This window comes from Spodoptera frugiperda, chromosome 29, assembly GCF_023101765.2.
Source record: "Spodoptera frugiperda isolate SF20-4 chromosome 29, AGI-APGP_CSIRO_Sfru_2.0, whole genome shotgun sequence".
Taxonomy (NCBI): domain Eukaryota; kingdom Metazoa; phylum Arthropoda; class Insecta; order Lepidoptera; family Noctuidae; genus Spodoptera; species Spodoptera frugiperda.
This window is the reverse complement of record NC_064240.1, coordinates 5,019,430-5,038,738: the sequence shown is the minus strand read 5'-3', so window position 1 is coordinate 5,038,738 and position 19,309 is coordinate 5,019,430. Positions and strand designations below refer to the sequence as shown.

Below are 19,309 nucleotides of genomic sequence, written 5' to 3'. Positions count from 1 at the left end.
TGGTATAAGATGCGTGCTATGGATGAACTAACGGACTTACGGAATTCAACTCTGGGCGTAGCTTCAAACTCTAACCTCAAGGTAATTAATAATGCTCCTTGGTTCATAACAAATCATCAATTACTCAATGACATGAAAATCAAAACAGTGCAACAAGAAATAAAACAGTCTGCAGCCTGCAGAAAAAGACTTAGCAATCGTACAAACATTCTGGTCGCCAGAATGTAGGTAGCACCTAATGAATAATAAAACATCATTCAAAAGGCTAAAACAAAAAGCCCCGAGAGACCTGTTAGGGGTGAAATATAAAGGGCCTACGGCAATGGAGTGGTTGACCCTACAAGACCAATAAAACTCTTGACCAAATTTTGAATATTCACAAGAAACAGATTGCAGAGTAACAAAGAAAAAGAGATCTAAACCTGAACAGTTCTATGGTTAAACAAATTAAAAATCTGTTAGACACGTATTTTTTTATTTTGTCATATAAGATAACATTACAGCTTAGATAAAACGAGTCAAAGTTTAGGAGTAAATAAGTCATTTATACGTGTAAAACGTACCTAGAAGTGACATCGCGCGATATTTGAAGTCAATATATCTTCGAAAGCAATTATTTCCGTAAAAAAATACGTATCTAATATTTTACAATCTACAAGACGGACATTAAAATAAAAATTAGTCATCTACCCTATTAGAGCCTTTTAAACTGGAAAGGTAGATCGATCGGAATCATTGCTATTCGTGGAGTTTCTGGCAGACTTAATGAATTCAAAATTCAGAAGCATAATGAACCAACTCCCCTCTATCCAGAACAGTATCAAGAAAATAATAAACTTTTCATGTCGCGTTAAATTTTTGTCAAAATCAATTCATTTATTTAGCTGACCTGTTCATTTGTTGGTAACAATATCACTCGTTCTTCCCATCACTTTAGCAGAATAAACATTCTCAATTAGTTCCTCCAAACTCGTCAAAATATCGTACACATACTTATACCTTCCTGGACATTGTTGTAAATCTTTTTAAGGGCTACATTTTTGCCATCCACTACTTCAACTTATATCAAACGGCATTTCAAACCGTATTTGACGGAAACAAGATCCATTCACTACCTTCTGAAATTAGTACTTGCATACGTACAGAAAAAATAGGGGAATTTGCTTTAAAAAATAGGGGGATTTGCTTTATAATATGTAGTGAGAGATGATGATGATGAACTACTTGTACCTTATGTACGAAAATAAATAATTTTTGATTCGATTTTGATTTTAATTTTATTAAATTTTAAATAATACATCACGAACACTTGTTGTTATTTTGAAAGTTTATAATTATTTATTTTTGTTCAAATTAAGTTAAAAGTTGGTATCACGCGAAAACTAATTAGTTTTAGGGATTTAAGCACGTCAAGTAATTCAGTAAGTTTATAAAGGTGTCAGCTGTTTTGATTAATTAAACTTATTATAACTTTAGTAGTTAGGAGTCTAGTTAACACATTAATTTTAATGCTCATTATTAAATATTTTTGCTTTGATACTTTCGTGAAAGGAGTGGTATCTTTTAGTATTTTGGTACGTAAATATGTAGTTAGCTTAGGTAGTTACCTACCTGCCATAGATGTTAGGAACATAGCAATATGTCACACGGAAGGAAAAAGTTTTCGTATGTAATTTTGATAAGGCTGCATGAGGGATTGTAACAAATTCTGCAAAAAAATTTCGGCAAGCCATAAGCTCCTTTCTTCGGGGAGCCAGTGGATGCAGGTGGCGGCTTGTCATTCCACGTGGAGGACTAAGGGGGAGGCCTTTGTTCAGCAGTGGACGTCTCTCGGCTGATGATGATGATGATAAGCTCCTTTCATCTTAATCCACTAGCTAACGAAGAACGTAGCAGGAGAAGAAGCGGGGTGGTTTATAGTCAGTAAGAGTCTGATACTCCCTCTCGCCTCACCCAAGGTGGGAGAAGTAATTGGATGATATTCCCCCTCAAAAAAAAAAACAAAAAGAAACTACTAATACCAATCTTTTATTTGTAAAAATAATCTTAATACCAAGACACTAATATGTATTTGTACGCCCCATTTACCATCAAAGTTTAATGAAGCACATTAAAACATCATTCCTTTATACATATCTTCAATTATTTAAACAACTCTATTCGTTTTGGGAATATTTTGTCCTTTTTCAGTTTCGAAATGGCTAACGAACCGCCAAATGAATTACAAAGCAAACGTGCCTTCGTTTCATAATGTATTCCATTCAGAAAGTTCGTGTAAGTAATGAAGTCTTTCGTTAAAATCACACAGCATCGAATTCACGCATGTATTTCGTGACATCGTTTCGTCGACATGTTCATATTTTCAACCTCGATATATCATTAAAACAGAGATAATAAATGCATATATTTAAAACTTATTCTTTACTTTTTTTGTTGCAGATATAAGCATACCATTTTTTTTATTATTATGATATCGGCTTACTCACAAATAATGTTTTGACGAGGAACTCGACTAGTTTCAAGCCATGCTAGAGGCTCATATTCATGAGCAGCATTCCGCGACACGACGCGGCGATTGTCGCGCTGCTACTTTTTTTTTGTGCGGCGAAAATCATCCAATACTTCTCTCGGCTTGAGCGAGGTGAGAGGGAGTGTCAGACTCCTACTGACTAAAAACCACCCTGTTCCTACTCCTGCTTTTTGAGCCGAAGCCCCGGTAACCCGGTAGGCAAACCGCACCCCGAGTTAAGTATACCATACTGTTTAAATCCCCGAAGAGATGGCCATAGATATGTATTGTGTATGAGTGTAAGAGGAGAGGAATTTGCTTCATTAAAACTTTTATTGTTTTCGAAAATAACTGGATTTCATAAACAATCAAAATATGATATACTTATATTACCGTCACAATATATCTTCAAAGTAAAAAGAACAGCCAACGGATTAAACGTCATCTGGGCAGCAGCACTACAGACCTCTTGATAAAATAATCTGATTTTCAAACTCGTTGGATGATGCGATGGGAAGCTAGTGAATTTCAGTTCATTTCTAATATTAATAAAACTTACTCGTTTTACCATAATTCGATTCCATAAAAAATATATAAGTAGTGTAAATTTATCAAAATAAAACACATCTCTATAAACCTAAAGCTATGAATAGCATGTGGCGTGGTAGTTGAAATATGGCGCAATATCTTACCGGCGTCCCTACAGCTGCTTACTATCGGAGCCACGTTTATTAAGACACTAGAGGCTTGTAAAATAAAAAATATTCCAGAAAAACAAAGATTTATTACAAAAATATAGTGGTTTAATTATCTAGTATAATTACTTAAACGCGCAGATATTAAAACAATCATTGATTTAATTCATGAGATTGTCGACATGTGCCGATAGCCGTATCTGCCAATGGCCTCATAGCCAAAAGCCTCAACCAATACCTGAGTAGGTAGATGGTTTGATAAAGGGCCTGATGCAGAAAGCAGTACTTCTGGACACGGCGCATATCGTCCGGTAATTCCTCTTTCTTGAGCTTCCTTGAACAGGTAGCTTGGAATCCTCCCGTTACTGGTGGGCTACTGTTTTTTATATTTTTAAATGTTTAAACGTGATGAAAACAATTACTATTAATTGTTTTGGCCCTAAGCCTTATGACATCAATTTAGTAACACCATTGTTGAAGATATTGAATATATAAAACTTCTGACTAATGACCTTACCATTAGCTCAGCACACTGAACAACGATAGGTCATTGACATCTAATTGATCAAACGTGACGGCACAATCTTTGTAAAAAATCATCGAAAGTTTAATTGAATCCAAAACTCACACACAACAGTCACTAAGTTAATTATTATGTTATCGGCTTACTCACGTACTGTTTTGACGAGGAACTCGACTAGTTTCAAGCCATGCTAGAGGCTCATATTCATGAGCAGCATTCCGCGACACACGACGCGGCGATTGTCGCGCTGCGAAACTAGTCGAGTTCCTCGTCAAAACAGTACGTGAGTAAGCCGATAACATAATAATTAATTTAGTATGTCTCACGAAAGTTACAATAAAATAATAGTCACTAAGTTCATCGACCCTACGGTAAATGGGAATTTGGCGAGCAGGGTACTCTGATAATTATAATCCCATGGTAGTAAGCTACTGGACAAAAAAGTCAAAAGTTAACCACAGAATAAGGGCCTAAACAAATTCAATTTAATGCAGATCATGCGAACCCTTAAGTTAGTTGACAGAGGTCCAAAGTAAGTAAGAGTAATTAATTTGTCGACTGCTGTTGTAGTATGAACATCTATACTATAAGCAAAAGTCACATTTTAGGCCAAGAGAAGACCTAAAAATTCATAAATTAACTTAAACAAAATACAAAAAACAACTCGATAAGAATAACATCAAATTGAATTTATCAGAAAATGTAAATTAAAAAAGTCGTAACAATTAGTGTAACAGTGTATTTTAATAACCAGAATTTCTACATTCATATGCTTAGTTAAAATACGAATATAACAATAATGTATTTTAATATGGAACAATAAAGAAATATTATATCTACTCCCATGCATGCAATCTATTTCATGTCGACTACATTTTTACCATAAAGTTTTTCGTCGATACACATTTTATTCGAAGGTTTCAGTCTAATTATACTATTTTCAGACGAGTATATAATGTTTTCATTGTTTTCCATAGCAACTCCATAGATATTATCTATTTTAACTAGCTCATGAAGACTTTTACTTGTAGCATTTACGGAATAAATTCCATTTGCGGTTGAAATATACAAATTACCAACCAAATCGTTTGTAATAGCGTTAGCCACGTGAAAGCTAAGAGCAGTAGTTTGTTTTGTTTCTTTATCAGTAAAGAAAATTCCAGAAGAATTTGTGTACACGAGGTTGCCATCATTATCAACTCCAATGACCATTACTCTGTGATCTTTTACTTCTGCCACTTCTTCTAATTCATCACCTTTATACACATACGCTTTCTCTTCAGGATAAGTCGTAAAATATAGTCCGTTCTTGTAAAACATTTGCCAGATGTTATCTTGCGTAATTTTTAGTTTAGTAGCATTTTTCGCATTATAATCGAATTGGTAGATACCATCTTGTCCGCCTAGATAAACAACGTGAGCATGATAATTGACAGCATTCGCAAAACCTCCATGGATGCCGGGGATGACGCTGAATTCATTCGTTTTTAAATTGATGAAAGCTGATTTGAACACTTCATCACTTCGTGCGGTGTAGCTAAAGAAGAGAGTGTTGGTGTCATGGTCGATTACCAACTGATATGGACTTTCGACATTGTTTAACAAAATTTCTCTTTCGTAATTGACATTGCCAATAACAATGCAGTTTATTACTTTATCTATTACACCTGCTTCAGTAAAGGTGAATAATATCGCCATACATAACAGGATCATCTGTAAAGAAGGAAAAATGCATGTTATTATTTGTCTAATATGTGAATTCGTGGGTTTCGGTGTATAAACGTCACAAAACTGGGTCTAACTTACTAATAGGGTAGATGACTCATTTTTCTTTTAATGTCCGTCTGGTATATTAATTTAAAACATTAGACCCGTATTTTTTTATTTACATATAATTTCGAGGATATACATATCGATTTGAAATATCGCGTCATGTCACTTCTAGGTACATTAAATTTCATACGTAGAAATGACGTAATTGCGCCCACTTCTAAACTTAGATTCCTTTTTATTAAAAAAAAAAATAGATAAAAAAATATAGATAACAATACTCAGGTAAAAAATAAAGACAACTGACGAACTAAATAGATTTTTAATTTTCATACCCTGTCATCATCCCTATTACAGGATACACGTATACAGTAAATAATGATGACCACAGTCGAAGGAAGACAATATTGGCAACAGACTAATTATTAATAGTATTTTTATAGACATACGACGACTCGCACTGAGATTAAGATAATACACTACTACCTTTTAGAATTACGATTATCGAATTTATAAAACAGTCATTGAAATTTCGTATATTATGATTATCACAACGAATTTACATAACAATTTTGATATTTAGATTACCAAGGCTTATACATTGATTGTGGTGTCATAACAATAAGACTTTATCATTGTTATCAATGTACGTTGCTTACATATTATTATATACTTTAAAATCGGAAGTTTAATAAAATTAATCAATGTTTTGTTCTCGTTTTTTATAACTTTTCGTATTAAATTATTAAGTGAGTCCTTTATGATTTTTTTTTTAAGTTAGAATGCAAAATAAACCTAATTTTGTTTTTCGGTTATTGACAAAAAGTAATCATTTCCACGCGAGTAAAACTGCAGGCGACAACTAGTCTCACTATTTATAAATGTGAAAGTTTGTGAGTTTATATGTATGTTTGTTACTCGTTACGTCAAAATGGGTGAAAGGATCAGGATTAAATTTGGAACAGGGATAGATTGTGATCTGGAATAACAAATAGACTTTTTTTATCCTATGGGAACGTGAGCGAAGCCGCGGGTAGAAGCTAGTATGACTAGATAGTCATAATTATGTAGATTGCATATAAGTGTGCAAATTAAATCATCGAGGGTTTTTTAATGCGGGGAATAACATATCGTCTGTTTCATCGACCGGTTTTAAGTAACTCTCATACTTTTTCCTTAAGTTTACGTTAACAAAATTAACTAACTTACTCCTCTAAAACTGACACTCAGAGGCATTTAATGATTACTTAAACTATTCCTTAGTAACGATTTTGTATAGAAAATGATTCTAAGGACTGGGTTTAGTAACCATTAAATGACTCTGATTTTGGTAATAAGTACGGTAGTTGTAGTAGCAAATGTCTCTACATTTAATGGGGAATAAGGAATAGTTTAGTACCTAATCATTAAAATTAAATGTTTTAGAATGTGGCAGTTACTAAAGATTTTGTTCCGAAAACAATTGCTAAGGACTGGGACATAATATTATTAATGACTCTGAATACGGCAGTAAGAGATCTACATAGGTATTTATTGTTAATTATTTATTAACTTTAAAAAAGTAATAATTTCTTGACAGCAATACCTAATCATATTTTCCTTAAAGTTGTTATTGAAACGGTAACAAATAAGGGTGCTAAGAAATCATAAGTGTAGGAGAGCCATGCTTCGGCACGAATAGGTCGGCTCAACCGGAGTGATACCACGGCCTCGCAGAAAACCGACGTAAAACAACGCTTGCGTAGTGTTTCGTTGTGTGAGTAAGGTTATTTTCTATAATATAAAAATAAGTCGGGTTTTCCTGCCTGACGCTATAACTCCAGAACGCATGAACCGATTTCCACAGGTTTGCATTCGTTGGAAAGGTCTCGGGCTCCATGAGGTTTATAGCAAAGAAAATTCAGGAAAAATTCAAGAGAAAAGCAGGAACTCAGGGACATTCTTTGGTGGCGAAACGGACTTCGCCGGGATTGCTAGTTTTGTATACAATCTTCCCAATCCACGATTTCCTAACAACCTTTAAATTTCTAACCCCCAAAAGGCCGGTAACACACTTGTAACGCCTCTAGTGTTTCGGTTGTCCATGGACGTCTGCTCGTTTACCGGCTTATACCATAAAAAAACTTAAGTACAAGAAGAAAAGGTTATAAGCACAATAAAAACAAACTACCGATATGTTTTTGCTCTTAAATGAACTATTTATGACACAAATAAGATAATTAGTAACACTGATTGAAAGGATAATAGAGACAGTCATGACTTCAAGAGTACACACAGTTCGTCGACCTGAATTAATATGAAGTAGGTAAGTATTATCACCCAATATAAACAACTAGTATCTGCTAACGCCTTCACTCGCGTTTCTGTAGTATACAAATTAGCTTATGTGTTATTCCAGACCACAATTTACCCCTGTTCCAAATTTCATCCCGAACCCTCCAGTCGTTTCAACATGATTGAGTAACAAACATATTTACACACACACACAAATAACCAACATGACATGTGTGTAAGTATACACAAGAACACAAATTCATCCCCATTTTATCCTTCAAAATAAATTAGTCAAAGAAAAAATTATGTAACGAAGAGCATGTTAAAAGTGATCTTTGAGTAGTATATTTGTATTTTTAAATGGCCATCAAAATTATTATCTGCAAGCGAATACAGTCTACACCGATATAATTTACAATATAAAAAAAAACAATTCAACAGAAAAACAAATACGTACCATTATTTATAGTATTTTTTTCCTGCACAAAATAAATAAAAAAATGTAAATTTTACAAACACCTTGATGCTAGTAAGTTTGAAACCATACTAGTGCTTTCATTTATGTATCGGTCATATACCTAAGTATATTGTTATTGTTGTTCAGTTATTATAGAGGTTACAACAAGTTATCGGATGACTCGCCTGTTCGACATAAATACCGACGTAAAAGGTATTCAATATAATTTAACTCAAGATAAATTAATAGCTATCATTACAATAATTAAGATGAAGGTTGTCCGTTTTACAGTTTAAAACTGTTTTCTGGGATTTAAAGTCTGTTTGTATTTGATAGGTAAAATATTGTATGAACAATCTGCTTTGTGCAAACATGGTGGCGGTGATCAAATAAAAAAAAGTCAACATTATTTATTTCAAATAGACCAGGAAGGCACTTTTGAACGTCAAAGCAAATATAATAATAATAATAACGTCCGTCTGTCGGTCAGTCCTCTAGTGAAGCTATTTGCTCGTTCCAAAGTGTAGATTCCTATGGAGAAGAACGAGCAAGAAACTCCTCCTTACACCACATTAACAGTAAACAAGAAAATATTAGCGATTGATTATGCTGATTATGCTTGTTTTACCTCGATATGAGCTATTTAGCTCATATCATTATGCTATCATTAAAGCTAAATAGCTCATTTCGAGGTAAAACAAGCATAATCTAATAAAGAAATAAAAATAGTAAAAATTGCAATAACACGAACAAAACTAAAAAGACACAAGAAGCAATTTCAGATCATACAGTCTAACTCAGTGGCCACTGTCCGTTCATAACGAAGTACCTCGAACTAGGGGCACAAAATCGACTGCGCGCGATAATACAGTAATTTATTGCACCATATTTCACCCAGCATGGTCCACCGGGACCCTCGTGACGACCGCTGTGCTTCGAATCTGAATTCTGCTGAAGATATCATGTATATTGTAGAGAATTTACCTTTATTGAAAGATGTTTAATATTATTTTGATCGCCTTCTATGTTTTTTAACAAAAAAACAGTCCCGAAAATCCTTTCCTTCCTTTTTTCCTTTTTTAAAAAACGTTGGACGACCCCACACTAGGATTTCCTCCTGTGTCGTGAGTGCGTTTACGAATATACAAGTTCACATACACATGACACCCAGACCCAAAACAACAATTTGTGGATCACACAAAGAGTTGCTCCATGCGGGAATCGAACCTACACGTCTACACGTTGCGCGGCAGCCGGTTACCCAACCACCGCGCAAACCGTGTAGTCAGAATCTTCAAAATTGAAGATCATTCGATTTATTATTTTCTAAGCCAATTCCAATTGCGTCGCAATCAAATGAGTGAGCGCAGAGAGACAAATATGACATCAAAAGCACAAAAAGATAAACATAAAATGTTTTGATCACGTCAAGAAATGTCAATACAACATTTGATTTTGATTTCCCAAGTAATTTAGTGTAAAAATGTTCCGATCAAATATGTTGAACAAGATTGATTGTTCTTGAACACCAATCTCTCAGACGTTTCTTCACAGACAAATACCGGGACTGGTATTGTCTCATCCATCACCCGTTTGACAAGTTATGGCTACATCGTTCCCACTACTGTGGTCGACATAACATATCGTCTACAAATCATTCCTTGTTCAAGATACAATCAGTTTTCGATATGATAGGTATTTGTAACATACTATGTTAAGTTTGTTAGTCATTATTATATTTCGTCTCAAATGCAACTGTTGGTAACGAAATATGTATTTAAATATAATATTTTTTAAAGCTTTCATTCGTCAATGATGGTCATGCTATAAGATTATTTTTTTTTTGGAACGAAAGATTAAGTAAAAGTTACCTTTTAAATATGGAACTGGAGTAAATTGCTTAAAAAGGAATAGATACTCCTAAAACAAATCCAGCGCCCAGCAGTTGCACTCAAAGATGAACTTAACGATGATAAAAAATTGGAAATTAGCCGAATTAGTCAAAACTTTTTATGTCTCGCTAAAATAGGTCGTAAAAACCAACTTAAGCAACAACTTAACTATAAGACACTTTACGAAAGAAAAGAAAAGGAAAAGAACATTTTATTTCGATTTCTCTGGGGAGTATTTTTCTCTCAATCGCTTACATTGCCATTGTCACATTAAGTAAAAGTAAGTTACGGGGAATAATAAATATATAAGGAGTTTTAAAAGTATATGCCATGGCTTTAATGGGAGGTAGTGTTGTATGTGAAGATTACAGTAGTGGAGAAATTTCGTACCAGTAAAATCAATTTGAGAATATTAAGAAGTTAAATAAACATTGATCAATTGTTTTCATTGATGAAGCGACAGAGACAGTGAAAGAGATAGCTCTTTCATAACAAACTCACACGTAGATTTCCTTGTACTCTAATGACTTCTCCCGCCTTAGGCAAGGCCAGTTTCTACTTCTGCTTTTCAAGTCGGAGCCCCCCGCTAAACCCGCTAGGTAGTCTGCAGCTCCAAATCAATCACACCAGGTAAGCGTTGCATAGAGCACATTCTACATTAAAGTGTAGGTATGTCTTTGTACTGAGTGAATTATTTTTCTTTCCGTTGAAAAATCATAACCGCGATAAAGAAGATCCAATTAATTCTCCGATTTTTAAACTGGTGAAAACGGAGTTATAATATAAGTATCCGCACACAATACACATCTGCCCTTTTAAGAATGAGATACGAGATATTATTTTATGACAGAGACGTCTGAAGGACAAGCATAAAACAGTGACTTATTGCTTTAGGTTAGGTTAGGTCAAGACTTTCTTAGAATTTTGTGTGCGTGTGGACGTCATAAAATCAACAGACGTCTTAAGCGAAATGTGGTAATTCCAGTGACGAATCCAAATACGCCTGACGGCCGTACTCAGAGTAATTTAATGATTAATTAACCCAGTCCTTAGAAATTGTTTTCAATACAAAATCGTTACTAAGGAATAGTTTAAGTACTTAATCATTAAATGTCTCTGATTGCGGCAGTGAGTTTTATTTAAGCGAAAGTCTGCCTATTTCCCGTTAAAATCATGTGACTGTATTGCAATTAGAAAATAAGTGCATCATCGGTTTGTTCTATTATGTTTTTTTTTTAATATCTCTAAATTTTATTTTGGATTCGTACCCGATTTGTAGTTTATAATTACAAAAAAGAAATTGGTTATGTTGAACAGTTTCATTGATTTTTTAACGTTTCAGAAGCCTTTATGTAGAGGAGACCTATAGCCCAATAATGGACAGTATCGGGCCTCTAGATGTTGATGTACAAAAAATAATACCTCGATAATACTCGTAGTAAGATTATAATAGTACCTATTAGACCATAGCTAATTGCAAAGCATGCAAAGCAAGGGAATCCCAAAAATTAATAAAGATTTAACCTCAAATAGGTACTATTAAGAATGACGAAGCACAAACAATTTAACGTCTTCATGTACCATAAAACGAAGGTTTTTAATTTTTTATCCATAGCGGCTAGGCTAGGAAGAGTTTATTAATTAAATTATTTTGTTGTGTGATCACATGTTATGATCACCATGATAGTGTTCTTTGACCATGATAGTGTTAGAATTCGAAAACTAAACCTTGGTGCTAATACTATCAGATCATGCCTTTTTTTCTATTTTTTTAAGAGGGGAAAATCACTTCTCCCGCCTTGAGCGAGGCGAAAGGCAGTGTCAGACTCTTACTGACTAAAAACTACCTAGTTCCTAAATATAAATAAAATCTGATCGTGCCTGGAACCATGATGTCATACAAAATTACAGGAAACTTTCTGTATTTTAATGTTTTGATTACTAGTTCATTGGATTTTTTTCTTCGATGCAGACTAAAATCGAATACAATTTGCGCAGTGCAGACGAAATGCAAATTCAACAGTGTAGCTGCAATTAGGGAGAGACCAATCAAATTCAACAATGCATAGACAAAAGGGAATCTTCGCGTCCAATTTACTTTATTATTGCACTTGTTATTAAAATCATAGCTTTAGAACAAATGAATTTAAATGTCGTTATTTTATTGTCATCATTGGTCTATATGTAAGTAAGGTTTACTTTGTTCATAATTGGGTCGTTTACAAAATTTTATTTTAATATCCAACTGGTATATTAATTTTAAACATTATATTGTAGCTACCTCTTCAGGGTAACTAACGTAATATACAGGGTGATTTGTAATTCGACGTATTCCTTTCCAGTCGCGCGTCTGGACAGTCGCTCCCTCTGGACAGTCGCTGCATCTGGACAGTCGCTGCGTCTGTACAGTCGCTGCGTCCGTACAGTCGCTGCGTCTGTACAGTCGCTGCGTCTGTACAGTCGCTGCGTCCGTACAGTCGCTGCGTCTGTACAGTCGCTGCGTCTGAACAGTCGCTGCGTCTGAACAGTCGCTGCGTCTGGACAGTTGCTGCGCCTGTACAGTCGCTGCGTCTGGACAGTCGCTGCGTCTGGACAGTCGCTGCGTCTGGACAGTCGCTGCGTCTGAACAGTCGCTGCGTCTGAACAGTCGCTGCGTCTGGACAGTTGCTGCGCCTGTACAGTCGCTGCGTCTGGACAGTCGCTGCGCCTGTGCAGTCGCTGCGTCTGGACAGTTGCTGCGTCTAAGCAGTCACCCCGTCTGAACATTCGCTGCGTTTGGACAGTCGCTGCGTCTGAACAGTCGCTGCGTCTGAACAGTCGCTGCGTCTGGACAGTTGCTGCGCCTGTGCAGTTGCTGCGCCTGGACAGTCGCTGCGTCTAAGCAGTCACCCCGTCTGAACATTCGCTGCGTTTGGACAGTCGCTGCGTCTGGACAGCCGCTGCGTCTGGACAGTCGCTGCGTCTGGACAGTCGCTGCGTCTGAACAGTCGCTGCGTCTGGACAGTCGCTGCGTCTAGACAGTCACCGCATCTGTCGCACCGGCATGTTAAAGGATCCATTCCGACAAGGTGTAAAATAGCGCTTTATAATTTTTTGTCTAGGTCTGGTAAAAAAAATCATTATTCTAAATAATATTTATTATGTAGCATGAAGTATACCTATTCGTAGGTACCTAAAGCTTTCTAACGTCCGAACCGAAAGTATTTCCAATGAAATTTCGGTGTCATTATACCCACTCGTAAATTAATTGAAGGACATAATAAATCCACTAACTGAGATTAAGTATTACATTCAATTTTAGTTTGCTAAAGTAATATCTGGAAATAAAATTAATGTCCACTCGGCTTCTTAGAATTCATGATATCACGTTAGCTGTCTCTGTGTGCGTCACTGACAACTTGAAGCTGATAATAAGTTACGAGAAATTACGTTTTATTTTTTTCGTTTCTTCGTAATAAAATCGTTGTCCGCAAGTTTTTTTTTTTGAAAATATTATTTTGGTAAGTTTATCTTACAATTTAGGTATTACATTTAACAATCTTCTGCCAGCGGCTTCGCCCGCGTTCCCTGGGTAAAATAAATACCAGATATTACTCCAGGCAATAATCTATCTCTATACTAATTTTCACCCTAATCGACGGTTATTCGTGAAAGAGTATCAAGCATTCCTAACAAACTTTCACATTTCTAGGTATAATATTTGCAGGACTGGTAGGATTATGTTAATTTTAATGTTACAAGGCCTATAGCTATAAAAAGTCTAAAGCTTATTTCAAGGCCAGGCATACTAAAATGTTCTTCCAATATCAAGGTGGCTCTCCATTTCTAACTTAGGTAAGTGGAATGTTATTTTAGGTCTCTATCGATAAAGAAGTGGTATCAATTCAATCAAATATACACTATGAAATCAGCTTTCATTATAAAAATTGTCAGCTAGAAATAGAGACAGACAGCGAAATAGAACGAATCCATACGTGATATCGGGGCCTTCGCGCGTCAGAAATATGTTTACACAATGGACAAACTGGAGCGAGATGACAATCGATGTTTCCAGTAAATCGGGGACACCCCTACTGTGTAGACTTACCCAGAAATAGTCAACTATCTGGAATTTAAACATAGATTCAGACTGGAAAATCTTAAAGTAAACTTCTCTTTTATTTTCTGTGAATCGGTTTTCGATTGTGCAAACATGACGTGCTATTTTTACTTCGATCTCAGAATAATGTGTGGAATATTTAAACTTTACGTGTTTTCCTGCGTGTCTTTTATTTCATTTCCTTTAGAATAATGTTAGATAAATATTTCTTTCTTTGTACAATTCAATGATGTGTGTGGGTGTGATGTGTATGTGAACTTGTATGTTTGTAAACGCACCCACGACACAGGAAAACATCCTAGTAAACATCCAAAAAATGGTATGGAACAATTTGTGTTAGTTAACTGTTCCACTTGATTACGGTACATTAGTTGATTTCAAAAGTCACATAGGCATAGTCGTACTATGTTGTGCATCTTATGTTACAAGAATCAGGAGAAAGGATAAAGAGTTATTTACTCAATAATACATTGAAAGGTTCTGCTACGAATGATTTGACGACAGCATACTAATAATGTAAATTCAGCATGATACACGGAGAACATCATACGGTAAGATGCTGCAGATTTCCCTAAGGGCAGCAAAGGTCAGGTGGTATTATTCAGGTGTTAACCAAGACTGTAGGCCAGGGTTGATGACTGATTACATGACGGTTTAATTATTCAACATCTACTACAGTTCCAGTTTCACTTGTTCAGGTTTTTAAGGGTTCGTTCACATAGACTGGTTCGGAGAGGAGAGCAAATTTTTATCACGTTGAAACAGAGATTTCGTATTTGTACTAAGGTTTATTTTTAAATGAATATGGAGTTTCTTGCTCGTTCTTCTCCATTCGAAGCTACACTTTGGATCGAGCGCCTAGCTTCACTGACAGACAGACTGACGGACAATTCAATTTGACGTTTCAAAAGTGCCTAATTTAGGATTAATTGAAATAAATGCTTTGACTTTGAAAAAAAATGTGCACTGTTTTTGTCATTAAAAATGCTTGACGACGGCGACGGCGGTGTGAAATAATAAACGGAGCTCACCAGCTCCGATCGCGTGCTTTTTCTTGCTCCCGCAGCCTATTGGCTCTAAGTGCATCCACTCCAAGTTTATGCGTTCCGGTCTGTGCGAAAAGACAAATGCGCATCGATGTTCTCCGAACCGGTCTGTGTAAACGGACCCTAAATGAGCTAGAATTAGATGTCTAGGTTTTTCCAAACTGGCGTAAATTAAGTGTCAAATGCATCAGACAATCACCTCAATAGTATAGGGTCTGTCTACTTCTCGACGTCCCGATATCATAACGTCGATCGTTGAGCGGTGGGGTAATGTACCGCAGTCATACAAAAATAACGGACTTTGATTTGAGGTTATGATTTCATTGTTCTTCTCAGTCGTTGGAATTGAGACCCCTTATCCGGCAGACGCACTTGCAACCACTCGACCAACGAGGCAGTCGCAACAATACGAATTGTTTTTAGAATTTAAAGATTGCATAATATCTATTAGTAAATATAACAAAATTATTGAACTGATATAGTACTGAAGGTATATAAACTAAAAAATAAATAACCATACTACGGGCCCTTTTGCTCGACATGCTAGCAGTAATGACATTATTCGTCGGCCTCTTGTCTCGGTCGGCGTGCCAGCTCCCCTAGAGCCTAATGGCTTGGTACGCGACGATGGCAAGAGACCTTACTGTATGTCGTTATTCCCTTGGAAGATGGGTAGGCCTTTGGTATGGCGGTCCCTCATTACAGTCCACTTCAATCAAGCTAGTTATTATCTTAAATGACAAAAAGTGTATAGGTACACCTTTATCTAGACTTCTAGACCTCTGGGTGCTAACAAAATATAACAACACAATAAGCACTTATAAATCTAATAAAAATATTACACGAACAACCCTAAGATCATTGCAATTCGAGTAAATTGGTAATACCACTGTATTATTAGTTCACAGTCAGTTCTTACGACGCCCTGGGGAATCAATGTAACGGTCTGGAATTCTAGATCGCATTGTAGCACCAACATAATATACGTATAGACGCAGCAAAGCTTATATATCACCAAAAGAGACTATGACCTCTGGGTTTGTTTCGGCATTTCTTCTCAGAGTAGTCCGATAGGAAATGCCGGCCTCATCTAGTTTTTAAGAGATTGACGTGTAAAAGAGTTACATTGTAACCTATTTGCAAAATAAATATCATTTACCAAAATAATAGTAAATGCCCTCGGTTTTATTGCGGTCGATTTTTAAAATGAGTGATTGGTTGTGTACAATTAAAGTCTATAACAAAACTTATATAATTGGACCAACTATTCATGAGTGGTCCAAACGAGCGAGGAAACAAGTGCAGTAACCACTAAGGTATCCGAATAAGGTAAATTGCAACGTCACGCCTTTTATCTCAGAAGGGGAAGGCAGAGGTGCACATTAAGAGGCTCAAAAAGCAGGAGAAGGAACGGGGTGGGTTTTAGTCAGTAAGAGTCTGACACATCCTCTCGCCTCGCCCAAGGCTAGAGAAGAAATTGGATGATTTTCCCCCCTCAAAAAAAAAGAGGTGCACATTGTGGCACGTAATGCAATACATGCGTATACAATGTACACCCACTTTACGAAAAAACTACTACTACAATCAACTACTAATGAAGTTAATAACACTTGTACTTAAATCTATAATGAATGAGTAATTAAACTTTGTCGGTACGGTTCTTGGTTTAAAGATTTTACAGTTGTTTTGTTATTTATTCGCACCCAAAGTAGCGCTAAAGTTACCAAGAATTATACGTTTTAAGTGCTTTATTATTTAACAAATCTAAAACAAACCTAGTCAATGATTAGACAAAAGAATACAATTGTTTAATTTTGGCTGTACAACGTTAAAAAGTGAAAGAAATCCACCCCGAAATTTGTATGGAAAAATAACTACTAGAGCCACTTTAAAGCGGTTTAAAAATCTATTTAAAAAAAACTAGCGATTATAAGGACTACTTTGGAATAACAGGAAATAATTCGGGGTAGCACACAAAACGATAATCACGCTCACCATTGTTCCTCCGAAGCGATAATTCAAGCTCATGATGGCTTTATGAATTTGAAATTAGGTCGTCTCAAGAAAAAATAGGTAGGTAGGTAAGTATTATAATAAAAAATCGTGACGAGCCGGTCGCCTGTCCCGCGAACTTTCTCCTTCTAACTTTAAGAACCTATTCATTACTCTCGCATTCAGTGTGGGCTCGAATAATTATTACGTGCGCTGAATACTCTTCAATAATTAGCGGATGACACTAATGAACGAAAGCGTGGCTCCCCAAATCGTCTAATGGCAACACAATTATTCAATTATTTCCAACTTAGGTATCTTAATTATCGTGGAACGCAAAAAGTCTCATTAAAATATAACGAGATCGAATGAACCGCAGATGGAGCATTTTGGGAACATAAAGATTTGTAGGTATTATATACTACGGAGACCGACTTGTAAAATAATAGGTAGATACAGATAATCTAGTCTATTTTTAAGAGAGTATTGAAATAATTAAATATTTACCTTGAAAACAAAGACAATTGGCGGCGTTGCAAAATGACCACTGTTCCGGTTAGAAGTCAACCAAATAACATTTTAATAATTACAAAGAGTCACAATTTATTACCGACCCGTACACCGGACACACATCATTATGAATCAATGTTACAACGGTTCGTTCAAAGTTTAAACATAAACAATACACGATCGACAATGAAGACCTTACTCATAACAAAACAATTTACAATAGGTTATTTTCCCTCCCAAAAAATACGAGCAATACAATTTTTCGTTAAAATAATATTTGCTTGTTTAAATTTATCAGGCGCCAGAATCGCAGGAATGTGGGAATATCAAACATGGTTTTGAACAGACGTAATTCGTGCCAAACATTTCTCTTTGTCTATTCTATTAACGCCTCCAATTAAACGAGCCATAACCAAATTTTAATGTTCGTGTGTGATTACCGAATTGGCAGTATGTGATAATTCCTTTCATCATAATATGCGGATTATAAATTTCGGGATAGAAATAATTGTGAGTTTTTATTCGATTCCATGAAATGTATTGTTTCATTTTAATTATATTAGTACCTACTGGAGATATAAGAAATATTAAAATTCGCACATACGCACAAGTTTTGAAATTCGCATTCTATACCTAACATTTTTAGAAACACTGCGGCAATTTAATTTTCTTCTTAATTCTACGTAAATTTTCAAAACTGGTCTATTTAACACTATAGGTAATATTACAGTAATTCCAAACTTCAATATAGGTATATCGTAAAATTATCATAAATATTTCATAGAAAATGATGTATGGCTATGAATTCCCTTACGTGCGGCATTACGACAAATTTTATCGTCACAAATTCCCATGGGACGAAGAAGCGATGAGATAGAAATTAAATCAACAGAACTGAATACCACATCGCACCTGTGAAACTCGGTTAGCTTAGGAAGGCGTGATCACTGAATTCTCTTGCAATACGAGGAAGTCGGTGTATCTTATTAAATTCACCCGTATTTCAATGCAAAGGCAAGAATAAGATAAGGTTTCTTGGACCAAAAGACAGATGAATCGGTAAGCTTTCCTAATAATGTATGTTTGATTGCAATTTGACTGCACGGTTGGCGCGGTGGCTGGGCAACTGGCTGCCGTGCAACGGGTAGCGGGTTCGATTCCCGCACGGAGCAACTCTTTGTGTGATCCACAAGTTGTTGTTTCGGGTCTGGGTGTCATGTGTATGTGAACTTGTATGTTTGTAAACGCACCTACGACACAGGAGAAAATCCTAATGTGGGGCAACGTTTTTTTAAACAAAGGAAAAAAAAGAAAAAATGTATGTGTATTAGTAGTACTACTACTCGTAGTACTTAGTGTTTGTGTTTTTTTTTAAATTTTCTGCAACGCGCATTCCAAAATTCCGCGATAAAAAGCCACGGGCTATGTGTAATTCTAGACCATAATCTTCCCCTGTTCCAAATTTCATCTCGATCTGTTCAGTTGTTTTGACGTGAAGGAGTAAGAAGCAGACAAACATACAAACTTTCGCATTTGTTGGTA

The 19,309-nt window shown here is 35.8% G+C and overlaps 1 protein-coding gene across 2 annotated transcripts; it reads right to left on the bottom strand.

Moving 5' to 3' along the window:
* Positions 1-4,446: 4,446 nt before the first annotated feature.
* On the bottom strand, positions 4,447-17,879 carry LOC118268428 (ommochrome-binding protein). Of its 2 annotated transcripts, none has more exons than XM_035582914.2 (2): positions 17,765-17,879; positions 4,447-5,440 (listed from the first exon to the last, which is right to left on the bottom strand). In XM_035582914.2, the coding sequence occupies exon 2, from the start codon at positions 5,438-5,440 to the stop codon at positions 4,583-4,585; it is 858 nt and encodes a 285-aa protein (XP_035438807.1). In that variant the 5' UTR covers positions 17,765-17,879; the 3' UTR covers positions 4,447-4,582. The 2 variants fall into 2 exon arrangements, with proteins under 2 accessions (XP_035438807.1, XP_035438806.1); XM_035582913.2 differs by lacking the exon at positions 17,765-17,879 and adding an exon at positions 8,229-8,375.
* Between the last annotated feature and the right edge of the window lie 1,430 nt (positions 17,880-19,309).